We start from the raw sequence: 16441 nt of genomic DNA on the forward strand, positions 1-16441 counted from the left end.
CCAAGGATAGCCACAAATGTAGCGTTAGCCTGTAGGCGAAGGAACGCTGTCCGGGACACGTGAGGAACATCACCTCCGAAAATGGAGAAGTAAATGAGGTGCCAGGAGTACGTGCATTATTTTCCAGCTCAAGATAGCAAAACGCAGACACCGGCGTGCGCGTGAGTCGGACTGTGTGGATGACTGACGGGATTTCTGCTTTACCCCTCATATGTCCTTCCCCTGTCTCCTTTCCCTTGTCACTTGTGGAGGGTCTGGGAGAAGAACCACACCCGTCACCACTCCCCAAACCTCAGAAATAAACTTCAGAGGTGCTGCATCGCCCTCATCCCATGGCCCCTGTAGCAGAAGATGGTCTCCCAGTGCCATCTGATGGTGTCTCCACACTTGGACACTGCTCTGACATACTACAGCACAGTCAGACTGCGGTGTTCTTGCACGGTGCCGGTATTTAGGGAAGCTCTCCCCTGCAACAGGCGCACACTGTGAGTTCATGCACCAGTACAAGTGGGAGGGCAGCTGTGTGCAGCGTTGTCACTGGCCTCAGCCGGGCGAGGTGCTGCTCCACCACCGCGCAGCGATGCTCAGCACTACATGGATGCTGGCACTGCCAGTACACCGAGATGGCAGCGGCAGGGGGTACACCAGGACACCGGCCAGGGCACACACCTGCACGCCCTCGTACAACTGACACATACACGGAACCCAGCATCTACACCTGTCCGTACAAGCCCTACACACACAATCTCACACATACCCCACTCACACGCACACACGCCCCACCGTGAACACGCACCACCCTCACTTTGACACACCCCCCTGTACCTGTTCCCCTACACCAACACATACAACCACTGCACATATACACCCATACGCACACAGCCCTACACATACTGAATATACCCCCACACGTGAGCACCCATACACCCCTGCATCCAACACATACTCCTCTAAGTACACCCCCCCAACACGCACCCATACACCCCAGCTACCCACGAACACCCTCACACACCTCGCTCCCCAACACACTCCCGCTCATCCCATCATATAACACACACAAACGCTTAACACACACCCTCCTGGCACGTATCCCTACATACACACCCTCCACCCCCCACTCACACAGATACACCCCGCACACACCCAACGCGTGAACACCCCCACACGCTCCTCACTACACCTCCTCAGCACACCCCAGCACGCACACAGCCCACCTCCTTAACACCCCAAACCACCGGCACCCGTGCACACCCGACACAAACACCCACACTCCCCACACTAGCAGACACCCCCACCCAGGTACCCCCACACGAACACCCTCACACACCCACGCATACACCCCACGCAGACACCCGTGAACACCCTCCCACAGCCCACCAGCAAACTCACACACCCCCGCGCACCCACCCACGACACCACAGACACCCCCACTCCTCACACACTCCCTCTCCCCCTCACAACCCCCTTGACACCCGTCCCCCCTCACAACCCCACTCCGCCAACCATAGAGTTCACGGTCCTCCACAGCCCAGAAGGACCCCATAGGCGTCTCTTCCCTCACCCTCCCCGAGCCCCAGACCAAGCCAACCCGCCCGGGCGAGTGGCGGCGCTGCCGGCTCCTCACCCCGCGGGCCGGGAGCCGCCGCCGCCGCCACTCGCCCGTCCCCGCTCCCCGAGCGGGCCCGCCGCCGCCGGCATGGCCGCTTCCCCTCCGCGCCGCCCCGTCGCCGTAGCAACGAGGAAGGCGGGCATGGCGGACTACATTTCCCAGCATGCAACGCGGCGGCTTTTCCGCCCGCCTGCTCCCGTCGGCCCCCGCGCTTGGCCAATCAGGAGCGACCAGGTCGCGGGCCGGGAGGGCGGTGAGAAGATGGCGGCCAAAGGCGGCAGGAACGGGCTGCTCGATAAGGTACCGTCCCGCCAGCCGGCCGGCGGCTCGGCGCACTCGCGGCTCCCCTCACCGCCGCCTCGGCGGTGCCCCTGCAGCCGGTCCGGCGCTGGGCCGAGCCGCAGCCACCCCGAGCCCGAGCCCGGGCTTCGGCGAGCCCCGCCTCGCTGAGGGGCATCCGTCGCCTCAGCCCCGGGGCTGCGGGCAGCTCCTCACCCGCTGCTCCCTCCTCGTAAAAGCCGGGCGGTAAATACCAGAAGATGTCCGGGGGACGAGTGAGGAGGTGTCCCGCTGCACTGGGCAAGCGCGTCCGGCTGCGAAAGCAGCAGCAGCCGCCTTTTTTCCCCTTTTTTCCAGCCCGGCTGGCTTTAGCCCAGCTGTCCTAATGGGACCAGGCTCTTTTCAGCGGTGCCCAACGCCAGGCCAAGGGGCCACGGGCACAAGCTGGAACACGGGAAGTTCCACCTGAACATGAGGACAAACCCCTTTGCTGTGCGGGTGCCAGAGCAGGGGCACAGGCTGCCCAGAGAGGCTGTGGGGTCCCTTCCCTGGAGACATTCACCCCCCGCCTGGACGCGGCCCTGTGCCCCTGCTCTGGGTGTGCCTGCTCCAGCAGGGGGTGGGACGGGGTGAACTCCAGAGGGCCCTTCCAACCCCTACCACTCTGGGATTCTGTCCTGACAAAAGCCTTTGCTAGCAGTACAGCTGTGCTTCTCCCGGTGGGTGTTTTACCAGGAAGATAATGCCAGACACGGCAGAGATGTTAGGTGGAGCAGAGCATAGCCTGAAAGCTTGCTGATAAGCCCAGTCTTGTCCTAGTAGTTTAAAGGAACTTGTTTGTAGAGTGGCTTTGATCTGGGTTCAGTTTTAAGCGGTCAGATGTTTGCGTGGCAGCTGTTTGCGGTATTTGATGGTCTGGTAGCTGAAACTAAAGATCTGAAGGCATTTTTGTTTTCCCACAAGGAGATAGAAACAGTTGTGTCTGTATGTCTGGATGCGAGAGGGTGTATCTTCAGAGTGGTGTATTTGGTGTCTTTCACTGAACTTCAAAATACAGATGACTGCAATTAAAAACACGTTGGTTCTCATTGATGTATGTATATTTATAATTTCTAAAGAGTATAGTTTTCCTGCGTCTGTTTGAGGTGACGTTATGCTTAGGAACCCTAAGAATTTGGAGGTTTTTCTTTAGAACAGTACATTGAGTTGTTGAGACGAATGTTTTTTAGGGGAAGGTGTGCTAATGAAATATTTTTGGATATCTTCTGCCAATGTGCTCAGCTTTCAGTTTTGAAATGACGGCACTTTGTGGTCAAACTTCAAGAACTCTGGAAAGCATCATGGTCTTGAGGTGTTCCTGCTCCTCCTGTCGTGTTCTGTGGATGCTGCGGTGTAGTTATTTCAGAAGGAAGAGGAGTTGTTGGTAAGGGAAATACGCTGGTGGTGCGGGAGCTGAATCCTGTAGTGAGAAACTATTGAATAGTTTCAGCGGGGCTTCTGCCTGAAGTACATACACATGCTTGATAATGTTCTATCTTCTTTTCCCTCTCCCACCCACGCTCATCTGTGTGCCTTCCATTTCCCCCCCCTGGATGACTTAAATGAAATCTGGTCATTTCTGTGAACCCTTATATATATTACTGAGGTATCTGGAGATATTGTGGTCTTAGGTCCGTAATTTGCTCAAATATTTCTCAACCAGAAAAATAACGGGTTATCACCGAGGCTTTAAAGTCTTAGGACAGGTTGCACGTTTAGCATATATTTTTGTACTTTGCTAGTAAGCTAAGTCAGGGTGAGTTTAGGGAGATTTGCATGTTAAGTATCCCTTTTTTTTTTTTGTCTTTCTCATGTTCTTTCAGTGTTTGTGAAAATCAGGTAGCTCCTCCTGACCTCTCCCTGCCAAACCAGGACCACCTAAGAGCACACACTCACTGACTTCAAAATGGGGTGCAGAGGCAGCTGCAGTCCTCTCAAACACCTAGAGATTTCAGCCATTTAGCACAAAACTAAGTTATTAACCACACTCTGCTGCTAGTAGAGCAAAACTTTCTAAGGTTCTGCAAGCTCCAGGACTAAAACCACTTCCTGAATACCAACTGCCGCAGTTGCCTTCCACTCCTGGGCCCCAGAAGGAGCTCTCTGGGGCTGGGGCATGTGGACTCCGACTACAGTCGGGCAGCACTGGTGCTTTGGGGAGAGTGAGGTCCAGAATTCCTTCCTCCAAGACAAGAGGCTGAGGTAGTCAGAGCTGAGAACGGCCACGCTGGCTTGCTTGAGTTTGCTACACCTCTTCCTCCAAGAGGAAGAGAACTGTTGTGCAGTGAGGTGTCCCTGGACTCTGCCACTTGCAAGTGCTGCTTCTGCCAGGCTCATGGCGCACAGTGTCACTGTTATTTTAGAATTTATGTTGGGGGCAGGGACCTGCAGTTTGGGACTCGCTGCTCTGTCGGCCGCAGCCCTGCCTACAGGAAAAGGCAATCAACTGCAGCGTTAGCTGTGTGCCTTGAGGGAGTCGACGTGCATCATCTGCTGGGGCTCTTCCAACCTCCCTCAGCTGTGGCATCGCGTGTCCCAGTTTGAAGAGTTTCTGATTTTAGAGTTTAGGAAGGGGAGGTTATTTTCTTTTCACCCGTGTAATAGAAAACACAGACTAGATGCAGAAACGTTTTTCCCCTTGAAGAATTTTTATAGTCTGCACTGGTGCTCCTCTTGCAGCAGCAACAAATCTTTTTTACTGTATGACTTGATTATTTATGTTTGTAATACCCCAAGAGCGCGATAAACTTCAGAGCAATATTTGAAGAGACAAGCTCGCTACCCAGAAGATGTTGCAGGCTAAAATTGGACGTGATGTAAACAAGGCTGACAGTAGTGGTGGAAGGAATAAGGGTAAAAGAAGTTAAGTTTGCACCCTGTCTTTCTTCTGAAATATGAACGTCTTGAAATTTCTCCCGTAGGATTTTTCCGTGTCCCCTGCTTATGAGGGAGTTTTGTGAAGGGATTTAAACGAAGGTACGTGATAGCTTGACAAATGAGCCTTGCGAGCGCTCAGGTCCTGCGGTGTCTGCTGTGAAAGCAACCACTTGTCTTGCTGTCCCTTGTTTTGTTTGGCGCTAACAGCAGAATGCTCCCCTGCTGCCGCGCTACGATCCAGCTGCAGGCAGCATCTTTACTCGGATGTGAACAGCTGGGGCCCTTGTGTGCTTCTAGTGTCAGATCGGTTTCGCGGCTTTCTGAAATTGCATTTCTGATTTTGTTCTTAGTTTTTAACTAAGTTAACCACGGGCTCTATCTCAGCCTTTGTTCTGAAGCTTTCAGGTACCAAATCCACTTCCTAGGTGTGCCTGGCTGTAGAACACCATATTTGCCTCCCGTTCATAGTTAGGATGTGTTCAGGACAAGTATGATAACATTTCACTTGGTTTTTAAAGCAAAGGGGTCAAATAACACCCAAACTAAGACACTGTTTTGAACTGGTTAGGTTTTCCTTTTCCTCCATTAGACTGGAACCAAATCTGAGCTTTTCTTTTGGAGCCCTTTGGAGCTCGCACCTGAAGTGCTCAAAACGAGTAACCGGTTGAAAAATACCATCCACTAGCTGGAGGTGGAGACAGGTTTGCGTCTCCCAGGTTCCACAGGACATCGGTGCAGCCTCACCTTCCCTCCCAAGCCTGTGCAGGCAAGGCAGGGCTGTTCTGCAGACCAGAGAGCAGGTGGAGGCTTTCTGCTCTGTTGAGGGTGAGCACTTGGTGGTGGGGGCTGAATCTCTGGCTCTCTCCCAAGCTGAACGTGGGGATGGCCATCGGTCGAAGGTTTTGCCCAGGGTTGTGCTGGTATATAGGCATCGATGTACAGATGTGCATACATTTCTGTGCACATCTGGATGCAGGGATCGTGTGGATGTTAATTGTTTCCTTTGAGCACGTCCTTCTGCTCCTCTTCCACAGCACGGGCGCTCTGGGTGCCAGCGCAGCGTCCCAGCCACTCTCTAGCTCTTTGGTCCTGCAGATCAGCCTGGGAGAATTAAGAGAAGCAGCAGCAGCGCTGCAGTGCTGTGCTGTGTGAGGAGAAGTGATCTGACGGGAGCATCAAGACCAAGGTAAAGGGGCGGCTAAAGCTTCTCCCCGGCCAATATCCCAAACCGCAGATGTGTCCCCATTAAAAGGGGACATGAGCTGCAGTGGGATTATCAAGCTGTCTTGAAGCAGAGCAGCCTCAGTCACACGGAAGCCTGAACAGGAACTGAACAACTGCTGCTTCAGCTCGTTGCTTTAGAGTTTTTTTTCCTGCCCAGTAACAGCTTTATTTCAAAAAATACATCATGTGGGCTTCACATCTACCCCTGAAAGCACTAGTTCTCTGTTAGAGATCGGTATCTGTTAAATATCACTGATGTTATCTGGCAGTTCTGGCGTCAGGTGGTTTGGGATGGAGAACAAGAAGGCTTGTTCTCTGTCATGGGCTTCCTGGATATACGTTATTACGGCAGTGCCTCGACTCCTTTTACGTACAGATACTCCCCTCGGTGCAAATCCCTTCTGCAAGTGAAGTGTTAGCGATCCTGTGCCTTCAGAGCTGGTTTCCAGGGTTCCTATAAAATAGCTTTAAAATCTTGAGGGTTTTTTTTAAGAAAAAAAAACAAGAAAAAAAGCCTTGGGCTTTATTTTCATTTATTTCTTGATTCTTGAGCTTTTATCATTGGTGTTCTCCAGCTACTCTGTCTTCCAGTATATCTAGAAAGCTGTTGGTCTTACCTGGGAGGAGAAGAGAAGAAACTTTCACCTTTTCAGGGAGTTTTATCAATAGCACAAATAAACCCTGCAGGCTGAATGACGCCGTCCCTCCTGGGCAAGGCTTGTCTTCACTTCAGCCGTACAAGTACAGTAAAGGACAGACTATTTCCCCAAATCTGAGTTCAGGGTTCGGTTATTGGTGTATCCAGTAGCGAACCCAGCTGTGCTGCATCTTGCATGTGTCTTACTAGTCAATATTTTTGTTGTTAAAATAACAGGGCTTTTCTGCATCCTGCAAGAATAATTCTGTAGCAGAAGTAGCCAGTGCTGTTTCAGGGAAGTACTCTGGCTTCGGGATTTGCTAAGCAGGGTCTGTTTCCACATCAACAGGCTTTCTTCCCTCTCCCCCATGAGAAACGAAGGCCACGCCTGGGAGCGGTGAGGTCAAGTCTGAATGGGTTTCTTAACAGCTTTCTTGATTTATCTGTGGGATAAGGAAGGAGGGATTGGGTGTTGGTGTTATTGCTTAAAGATTTCTGACTTCCAATTCACTAGTTAGAAAAAAAAGGCTTTTTTTTTTTCCTCTCCCTAGTCTAGTTCTTGATACTTTTAATCTTTGGGAATCCCAAAGGGCAAGAATTAAAACTGTTGTAGATGCTTTTATAAGGAAAAATAAATATTGAAAGAATTCTTCTGTATTTTTTCATGGTAAAGGGTTTGGCGCTCGGTTGTCATATGTGCTAATTAACCTTAGGAAAAAAACTGGTGGCTACAAAAAAGTAGCCACCTAAAGATTTGGTAGCTTGCAGTGCTGTGAGAGCTCTTTCCCGGTTGTCTGCGACTCTTAAATGCTTCTGGCTGTTGCTTTTGTCCCTCGTAAACCAGCTGCTGCACGTGCCCACAGATCAAGGTTTGCTCAACAGCTAATAATTCATACCTGCAGAGCCTGAAGGATAATCGGGCTTTTCCCTGTGTGAGCATAGGAGAAGTAGATCAGGTTTTACATCTTCCTTTAAAATGGTTTCATTCATGCCAGAGAAGGGAGATGAGCTCTTCTGACAGGTAGCTAATAAATCCACCTTGTGAGCTTCAGGAGCCGGTAATAACACGAGTGAAGTTGTGAATCGCTTCTAACGGCAGCTAAAATTTGAGCTCAAGTCACTCAATTCTTTGAAATAATTGACAACGTGAAATATCCAGGGCTCAAGCTCCTGTGTCCAATGGGCTAAAAGGAACAGTGTCACCAAAAATAACCTCATTCAGAGGAAAATAACCCCTTCAGCGAGCTGAGCCGTTGTACCTGAGATTTTTTTTTTATTGATGAAGGACCTGCTTCTGAGGAAAACCTGAATACAGCGGAGCGACAGAGTCATTTGGTTTCATTCCGGAGGACGGTCTGACCAAAACTGCGTTTCTTGTTCGTGTCTCTGTGTTCTGCCCTTGTACCCGGATGGTTAAGGGTCCCTTGAAATTTTCCTCCTCTCATCAACCCCCAAAGGGTTGGTTTGCAACAGCTTGGCTGAAAAGCGTGAATTCCTTCAAAGGCAGGAATTAAGTCATAACTGACGCTCACTGGGATTGGCAGCGGGAGCAGCAAACACAGAGTTAGAATAAAAGTGACGTGAAAAACAGCTTCACCAAATAACTTCAGTACCTGTGACAAGATGTATAAGCTTAAACCTGCAAGGGTAGCGGGTCCGATGGGGCTGAGGTGACTTTGGGTGCGGTACGGCTGTGTAAGAGGCCCCGGATTCCCTCCGCTTCTGGTCGGGTTTTCCCAACCAGGTGGGTGTTTGCTGCCTTGCCTCCTACCTTTGTGCTCACGCCAGGAACAAGCGGATTAAAACACACGGCTAACCCAAGCCGAATTCTCTTAACTCCGTTCGGTTTCCGTTGCAGTGGAAGATCGACGACAAGCCGGTAAAAATCGACAAATGGGACGGTTCGGCTGTGAAAAATTCTTTGGACGATTCTGCCAAAAAGGTACGTTCTGCGACCGCTGATTCCTCCCTTTTGGGAAACACTCGGGTTTTTTAGGTTTCTACAATTAATTTAAAAACTCAGTAAACTTTTTTTTGGTTTGATTATGGCTCTGTAGCATCTCTTGTGATTCTCACGGCTGAAGCAGCGTTTGTGCTTAGAGTATCTGCCATTATTACGATGTCTGATGCAGACATCAATTCTCTAGAATTTCTGCTCGGTTTACCCGTATAATCGAGGTTGTTTCATCTAAATCCTTTCCAGAAGCAGGTTGTAAACTATATGAAAAGCACAAAATAAACTCGGCTGCGTGTTTCTCCCGCAGGTTCTCCTGGAGAAGTACAAGTACGTCGAAAACTTCCGTTTGATCGACGGTCGCCTCATTATCTGCACAATCTCTTGTCTCTTCGCAATAGTAGCTTTGATCTGGGATTACCTGCACCCTTTTCCTGAATCCAAACCCGTTCTTGCCTTTTGTGTTGTATCATATCCTTTACAGATGTTGTCTCATTTACACCAAAAAGGGGTTTATTTTCCCCATAAAGCACAACAAAACGTTCTTTCTATCCCCGTTTTCCGCCCTGTGGGAATTTTACTGCCCGTGGGGTGGAGATCAGCTGATAATCAAATAGTTTTCATGTGATGGCAAAATTCCTGCCCGTCTGGGTGTAACGCAGCCTAAATTTGGCTGATCTGGGGGGTCCAGCCTTTGCCCTGCAGCGGCACGGAAGCCTGGCGAGCGATTCGGCTCGCGTCAGAGAGTCAGCAGCCGGCGGGGCAGCTGATCTGCTCCTCCAGGCTCCCGAGTGCGTGCGAGTGCGTTTCCCAGATCGCAGGCACCGACTGCGCAGCGACTCCTCCTCCACTGTGGTGTGTTAATCTCAGCCCTTGAAAACTTCAGGGGGGTGGTTTTGTGTTTTGGTTATTTTTTTAATTCTGCCTGTAGCCTGGTTACAGGGGCAGCTGCTCTTTCCTAATCTGACAGATCAGGTACCGAGAGCAAGGAGTAAAATGGAGGCAATTCTTGCCTGCACCTCCACCGAAGAGGCACAGGCGCTGCGTTTAGGAGGGCAGCGCTACAAACCAGAGTTTAAACATCAACTGTGTCGTGAAGTCAGCCCTAAGATCTCCAGTACTAGAGCACAGCTGGGGTTTTATTTTCCCGTTTGAGCTCAGAGGATCAGCGTGGCACCGATTCCCCTGCAGCTCCTCTAGCAAAGCAGGCGCCTGCAGAGGTTTTACAACCTAAACGTATGTGACAGATGAGCGCCGCTGACCGAGAGCCACCCACGGGCCCGCTCTCGGGGCGGTTTGGGTGGTACGAGCGAGGCGGTGTGAACTGGTAGCCTGGAAGGTTGTTGCTGGCCTGGGAGTCGCCGTAGTGCTGACGGCCGTGTCAGTTGGGGGAGTCAATGCATTCTTCCGGGCTACAGTTCTTCTCATTGGCTTTCAGCACTGAGATGATTCGTCTTGCAGTCCTTCAAAATTATTTAATTCCAAAAATCAGAAAGATTAATGGCTTGATCTGTGCTTAGGAGGAACACAGTTGGGTTGGCGGTTGGCCTCGATGATCTTAGAGGTCTTTTCCAACCTTATTTTATGATTCTGATTCCAGGCATTGATTAATGCTCTTGTGCAACGGCAAAGATTTAAGAAAGTGGCCCGATTATTATTTAGTTTCTCAAGTTAACGAGGCATCGGCTGTTTGGGACGATAACATTGCAAGGGGTGGTTAAACGATGGTGTCTGAGGGGATCCAAGCAATTTCTCTGCCTAATTTCTACTTCTCATTGCAACTTCTTAGTTTCCTTAACTGCTTTTTCTTTTTTGCACATATTTTGTGATGATGGGGATCCTGACTATCTATACCTCATACAAAGAGAAGAGTATTTTCCTCGTAGCTCACAGAAAAGACCCCGCGGGGATGGACCCCGACGACATTTGGCAGCTCTCCTCCAGCCTCAAACGGTATCAGTTGCTCCGGCAAGGCCAGGCTTAGCGCGCGGTACCGGCGCAGCTTCGGTTTGCCTGTAGCGCGTGCGCCTGTAGCTACCCCGCGCTCCACCGCGGGGCGGAAGAGCTGCGTTTCAGATAACGCATAAACAAAATGGGGGCGGGAAAACATTTGGTTTCTCTGCAATATTGGTGTCTCCGGGCAGGGGACGTGAGCTTTGTGCGAAGGGTCGCCTGCTGTGGCGTCATCTTTGCGGCTTCCCAGGGAAATCGTGATTAATAATTCGCCGCAGAATATTATTCCTCAGAGGTTAACGGCGATCTGTGACGGGCTCGCCTGTCTCGTGTGCGCTGCTCCCATCCGTATCTCCCCATAGGATCACCCTAAATATTTTATTTTTATATCTATGAATCTGTTTCACTCTGTCAAAATGAACGCCCCCGTCTAGAAACGGGAGCGGCGCTAAGCTGTTGTCTGCCGCAAACATTCACATTTTGCTTCTCAAACGGCAGGGAGGGGGAAGTGAATCACAAAGAGTATTAGATCTTTAATTGTGTTAGAATTAACGCGTATCGCGGCTGGTAGCGTCTGCGGGGGGCACCTCTGGGTCCTGGGGGTGAGGGGAACCTCCTGACGGCTCACCGCTTCACCAAGGTGAGGATTTCTCATCGGCTTTTCCTTGGCGTCTCAGCTGAGCCAGGCTTAAATTCCGCTCTGAAATCTCTGCCCTTCCCGCAGGTTTGATGACAAATACACCCTGAAGCTGACTTTCATCAGCGGGAAAACCAAACAGCAGAGGGAAGCCGAGTTCACCAAATCCATCGCGAAATTCTTCGATAACAACGGGACGTTAGTCATGGAGGCCTACGAGCCCGAGGTGTCCAAGCTGCACGACAGCCTGGCCCTGGAGAGGAAAATAAAATGATTCCTGACACCGCCTGCCTCCGGGGAACGTGCTAAATTCTCACCAATAAAGTAAAACCGCAAAGAAAAAGTGAATCACTTGCCTCTGTTTTTGTCCTGAAATCCTGTTCCCTTTTGGATAAGCGGGATTTTTTAAGCTTAGATCCAAGATTTAACTCCTGGGAGGCCGCAGTAAGCCTCGCTCTGCGTGCCTGCCTGTCGGGCTGCGCCGCCTCTGGGGCGTGCCGTGGGGTGGGGGGGTTCCCCGTGGGGACCCTCGGGGGCACTCGTACACCCCACTCCCCCCCCCCCCCCCTTCTCCTTTTTTATCGGGGCTCTCCATGGCACGGAGGGTCCCAGGGTGGGGGGCGGGTTTATCATTCCCACTTCACCATCGCCGTTCCCTTTTGCGTTGGGAATTCAGGACAAAATCCTTCTGTAAAACAAGTCGTAAACAAGTTTTCTTTATTTTTGTATTTATCTAATTTGGGGGGGGAGGGGTGTTGTTTTATATAAAAGCCTTTTATGTGTCGGGGGGTGAAGATAAATACGCTGCTTGTGTGCGTTCGGCTGCGAGGCTTATCTATAAGGTGGTAAAAAAGGGAAGCGAAGGGCTGTGCGCGCTGCGACTGTCTGTCTGTCCCGCTGTGTCCTATTGACGTCGCGTCCTTATAAAATGGCATTTTCTTAAAAAAAAAAAAGAGAAAAAGGAAAAAAAATTGAGATTTGGATTTTTTATTTTCTCCCAATAAAAGGGAGACGCTGGCGGCAGCCGCGTCCCGGAGCATCGCTGGGGCGTTCCGCGGCTCAGGGCGGGGGGGTTCCCTTAAACCTGCCCCCCCCCGGGCCAGGAAGGGGCGGGCGGGGGCGGGGCGGCGGCGGCGGAGCCGGCGGGGGCGGGAGGTGCGGGGAGAGCGGGGCGAAGGGGCTCGGGGGGTGCGGGGGGGGGGGGGTGTCAGTGCATGTGAGGCTGAAGGGGAAAGGGGGTGCGGGGGGGGGTCAGGGCGTGGGGGGGGTGAAGGGGAAAGGGATTGCGGGGGGGCTCAGGGCATGGGGCGGGCGGTGCGTGCAGGGAGGGGGGCGCTGGGGGGTTGCGGGGGGGGAGGTGCGGGGGGTGTACGGGGGCTCTGGGCATGGGGGTGGGCCCGGGGGGGGTCGGTGCATGCAGGGAGTCGGGCTGTGGGGGTGCAAGGGGGGGGTCGGTGCGTGCAGGGGTGTGGGGGGGGTACACGGGGGGCTCCAGGCATTGGGGACGTACGGGGTGGGGGGGTCAGTGCATGCAGGGGTGTACGGGGAGTGGGGCTGTGGGGGTGCAGGGGGGTGTACGGGGGGTTTGGGCGTGGGGGTGGCACGGGGGGGTCGGTGCATGCAGGGAGTTGCGCGATGGGGGTGCTGGGGGGGGCTCCAGGCATTGGGGGTGGACGAGTGGGCTCAGTGCATGTGGGGGGGGACGGGGGGGGGTTCAGGGATTGAGGGGTACAGGGGGCTGCCCAGGGGGTTGTCTGTCATGGGGGGTGTATGGGGGGGATTGGTGCATGCAGGGGTGTGGGGGGTTGGGGCTGTGGGGGTACAGGGGGAATGGGGGGGTGCATGAGGGGATCGGGGCCTGGGTCGTGCATGGGCTGGGGACACCGGGGGTGCTAAAGGGGGTGGGGACTCGGGGGCCCTGGGGGTGCAGAGCCCTTGGGGACAGCCCTGGGGGGGATGTAGGGTCACGGGCAGAGGGGAGCCCCTGCGGTGCAGCAGGACAGAGGGACGTGGGGACAGCATGGGCAGGATGGCAGGGTGTGACCCCCCCCAAGGGGCTCTGCTCTCACCCCCACTTCTGCCCAGCTCAGGCTCCGGCAGGGACCCTGGGGCGGCCACCATGTCCCAGGCCATCGCCTGCCTCAAGGTGAGTCCCCGTCCCTATCCCCTCATCTTGGGGGGGCATGAGGGGCACCCCCCACCTTTTTATAAGCATTTAATCCTTTACCATTTGACCTCCCCACCCCTGCCAGCAGCAGGGGGATGGTGGGGAGAGCCCCCCCCCACCGCCGCCACCGGGATCCCCGCTCGTCTTCCCTCGGGAGACGTTGTTTCGGCAGGCGAGCGGGGTCACCTACCGCATCCCGGCTCTGCTCTACATCCCCCCCTCATCCACCTTCCTGGCCTTCGCCGAGAAGCGCTCCTCGGCCAGGGACGAGGACGCCAAGTACCTGGTGCTGCGACGGGGCCGCCGGCACGGCTCCTCGGTTGAGGTAAAACCAACGTGGGCTGGAGGAACAAGCTGCAACCTCCATCCCTGCGAGCGATGCCGGGCGGTTTCGGGGTGCGGCAACACCGGTGCACCCCGCGGCTGAGCCCCGTTTTCCTCCTCGCTGGCAGTGGGGTCCAGTGGAGGAGCTGTTGGCGTTGGTGCTGCCCGGCCGCCGCACCATGAACCCCTGTCCCCTCTACGATGCGACAAGCGGCACCGTCTTCCTCTTCTGCATCTGCGTGGAGCAGGGGAAGACAGAGCGATGTCAGATCTGGAGGGGCTGCAGCGCCGCTCGCCTCTGCTACGCCACCAGCGCCGACGGCGGCCGCAGCTGGACCCCGCTGCGGGACGTGACGGGCGAAGCCATCGGCACCGACCTGTCCCGTTGGGCCACCTTCGCCGTGGGGCCGGGCCATGGGGTACAGCTGGATTCGGGGCGCCTGGTCGTGCCGGCGTACACCTACTACGTGCACGGGTGTTTGTGCGGGGTTGTGCCGCTGCCTTGCTACACCCGGCAGCACGCCCTCGTCTTCTACAGCGACGACGGCGGGCGCAGCTGGCACAAGGGTGCCCTGGTTGGCGGCGGGCGGACGGGCGAGTGCCAGGTAGCCGAAATCGGTGGGAGCGATGCCGGCCAGCCCTTGCTCTACTGCAACGCCCGAGCGCCGCGGCGTTGCCGGGCCGTGGCGTTCAGCGCCGACCTCGGGCTGCGATTCGAGCGCTCGGCGCGGTGCGAGGTGCTGGGCGAACCGCCGCGGGGGTGCCAGGGCAGCGTGGTGAGCTTCGCCGCGCCGACCGGCACCGGGGACGCACCGACTTGGTTACTCTACTCCCACCCCACCGACCGGCACCGCCGGCGTGATTTGGGCATCTATCTCAACCCCTCGCCGCTTCACCAGGGGAGTTGGCGGCACCCATGGGTGCTGTACCCGGGGCCGGCTGGTTACTCCGACCTGGCCGTCTGCCCTGGCGGCGTTTTCGGCTGCTTGTTTGAGTGCGGCACAACCAGCACCTGCGAGGAAATCGCCTTCTGCCTCTTCACCCTGGACGCCTCTGACCGTGGCGAGCAGCACCTCAAACCTTTTTAAAATGGACCCATTTTAGTTGGGGGGGGGGTGTTTGCTCCCAACCACCAGCGGCCAGAACTGATGAGCGCAGCAACGCCAGGACCTCACCGGAGACGTTTTGGATGTGCAGGAGGCTCAGCATTTTATTTAATTAACGTGTGGCTTTTTAATCACCCATCAGGTAGATGTTGGCGACCTGTGGGGGGGTGGGGGATCTGCTGCAGGTTGGCCGGTGGGGGGATGCCGGCACGGCACCTGAAATGCTGCTGCTTCACCAAAACTCAGCATTTTTCACCTGGTAGCAGCAAAAAAGCAGAAGGTGCCACCGAGAACTGCCGGTGACCTGGGGAAAAATACTCAAAAGTGGTGGCTTAGTTAAAAATATTGGTGATTTCTGCCTCCCCTCCATGCGGCAGAGAGGGAATTCCCCTTTTTTTACCATGGTTTTATCCCATTTTCTTCACCTTCCTGGTTCAGGCTGTTTCGCTCCATATTCCCATGGGAAAAGCACTCAGATCTTGGGGTGGGGGCAGTGGTTATTCTGCTCCAGAGGGAACAGGTTGTGGCATCCCAACAGCGAGAGCAACCTCACGTCCCCGTGCTGTTGCCGCCGAATAAAATCCTCCCAAAATGGGTGAAATCCAGCCAGTATTGGGAAAATCCCAAGGGAGATCACCATACCAGGGGAGGATGCGGGAAGGCCCCCAGCATCCCGATCCATCCTGCTGTTACATGTTGGGCACGCAGCACCCGGAAGAGGAGAACCCCCCCCCCATGGTCATGGGGTTAACGTTGGTTTTGGGGGAGGGGGGGGATCGGTGCCAGCATCCCCATCTTACTGGTAGCACCAAGGACAAGCAAAATGGCCCCGCTGGGTCTCATGGGTGAAGCAGCGGCGGCAGCACAAGGGTGGGCGCCGGTGGGGACAGCATTGCCGGGAGGTCCCTGGGGATGCCGGCGGTGGGGTGCAGAGGGCCAGGAGCAGGGCCAGGCACAGGATGGGCATGGTGGGGGGACACCGGTGGCACCGGGGCTTGCATTTATGGGGTTCAGCACCAGGGAGATGGGGATTGGTGGTGGAGGGTGCGGCTGGATGGGGTTTAGTGACTGGTGATGGCTTCACCTGTGCTGGTGGGGACCCAGGGGACAGGGAAGGGCCCTGTGTGAAGGTGGGCAGTGGGTGGGCTCAGGGGGGTTGAGGAAAGCACTGGAGTTTGGGGGGTTTGTCCAGCTTCTTGGGGTGACTGGTGGTGGGGGAAGATTGGGGGGGGGTGATGTGAGGATGTGGGATATGGCTGAGTGATGGGGACATGGGATGTGACTGAGTCATGGGGACAAACAACAAAGAGTGATGGGGACATGCAACATGTAATGATGGGGATGTGGGATGGCTGAGTGACGGGGACGTGGGACGCAGCTCAGCAGTGGGGATTTGGGACATGGCTGAGTGGTGGGACATGGAATGGTGGGAACAAAGGACATGGCCGAGTGATGGAACGTGGTACCCAGACCCTGGTGCAGAGGATCTCAGAGCAATGCTCACTCCAGGCTCTGCACCCATCATGCTCCTACACCCATCATGTCCTTGCACCCATCACCCCCACCATGGTGCAGGACAAGGCTAGCCCCTCTCAGCCCCTCTGCGCAGGTGAAGCCACCCTGGGAGAAACCCAC

At 54.6% G+C, this 16441-nt stretch overlaps 3 protein-coding genes and 1 long non-coding RNA gene across 7 annotated transcripts in view; 3 read left to right on the forward strand and 1 right to left on the reverse strand.

Annotated features, from left to right (window-relative positions):
- XRRA1 (X-ray radiation resistance associated 1) overlaps positions 1–1744 on the reverse strand; it is a 21123-nt gene extending 19379 nt beyond the window's left edge. The window contains exon 1 of the mRNA XM_075110789.1: positions 1625–1744. Within this exon, the coding sequence (XP_074966890.1) occupies positions 1625–1698 (74 nt within the window). The 5' untranslated portion in view covers positions 1699–1744. The remainder of the gene's footprint in view (positions 1–1624) is intronic.
- Positions 1736–11557, forward strand: SPCS2 (signal peptidase complex subunit 2). Its single transcript, XM_075111046.1, has 5 exons — positions 1736–1909; positions 8524–8607; positions 8930–9089; positions 10437–10572; positions 11297–11557. Exons 1-5 carry the CDS (start codon positions 1751–1753, stop codon positions 11481–11483), a joined length of 726 nt encoding a protein of 241 aa, XP_074967147.1. The 5' UTR covers positions 1736–1750; the 3' UTR covers positions 11484–11557.
- LOC142065197 (uncharacterized) lies at positions 1924–8515 on the forward strand. Its single transcript, XR_012663318.1, has 3 exons — positions 1924–3311; positions 4849–4903; positions 5839–8515. It is a non-coding gene; the product is annotated as an uncharacterized LOC142065197 (long non-coding RNA).
- A 788-nt stretch (positions 11558–12345) lies between the features above and the next one.
- On the forward strand, positions 12346–15407 carry NEU3 (neuraminidase 3). Of its 4 annotated transcripts, none has more exons than XM_075106962.1 (4): positions 12346–12364; positions 13300–13355; positions 13465–13701; positions 13829–15407. In XM_075106962.1, exons 2-4 carry the CDS (start codon positions 13329–13331, stop codon positions 14786–14788), a joined length of 1224 nt encoding a protein of 407 aa, XP_074963063.1. In that variant the 5' UTR covers positions 12346–12364; positions 13300–13328; the 3' UTR covers positions 14789–15407. The 4 variants fall into 4 exon arrangements, with proteins under 4 accessions (XP_074963063.1, XP_074962973.1, XP_074962795.1 ...); XM_075106872.1 differs by having other exon boundaries at positions 12350–12364; positions 13462–13701; XM_075106694.1 differs by lacking the exon at positions 12346–12364 and having other exon boundaries at positions 13130–13355; positions 13462–13701.
- Positions 15408–16441: the final 1034 nt, after the last annotated feature.

The sequence above is a fragment of the Phalacrocorax aristotelis genome, chromosome 1 (assembly GCF_949628215.1).
Source record: "Phalacrocorax aristotelis chromosome 1, bGulAri2.1, whole genome shotgun sequence".
NCBI classification, from domain to species: Eukaryota; Metazoa; Chordata; class Aves; order Suliformes; family Phalacrocoracidae; genus Phalacrocorax; species Phalacrocorax aristotelis.

What these genes read in the sequence shown, in the direction of transcription:
- SPCS2 (XM_075111046.1), top strand. Translation starts at nt 1,751, where the DNA reads ATGGCGGACTACATTTCCCAGCATGCAACGCGGCGGCTTTTCCGCCCG. An exon ending in GGAACGGGCTGCTCGATAAG is followed by an intron (nt 1,910 to 8,523) that starts GTACCGTCCCGC and finishes TTTCCGTTGCAG; the next exon opens with TGGAAGATCGACGACAAGCC. An exon ending in CTCTCCTCCAGCCTCAAACG is followed by an intron (nt 10,573 to 11,296) that starts GTATCAGTTGCT and finishes CCCTTCCCGCAG; the next exon opens with GTTTGATGACAAATACACCC.
- NEU3 (XM_075106694.1), top strand. Translation starts at nt 13,230, where the DNA reads ATGGGCAGGATGGCAGGGTGTGACCCCCCCCAAGGGGCTCTGCTCTCA. An exon ending in AGGCCATCGCCTGCCTCAAG is followed by an intron (nt 13,356 to 13,461) that starts GTGAGTCCCCGT and finishes CACCCCTGCCAG; the next exon opens with CAGCAGGGGGATGGTGGGGA. An exon ending in GGCACGGCTCCTCGGTTGAG is followed by an intron (nt 13,702 to 13,828) that starts GTAAAACCAACG and finishes CCTCGCTGGCAG; the next exon opens with TGGGGTCCAGTGGAGGAGCT.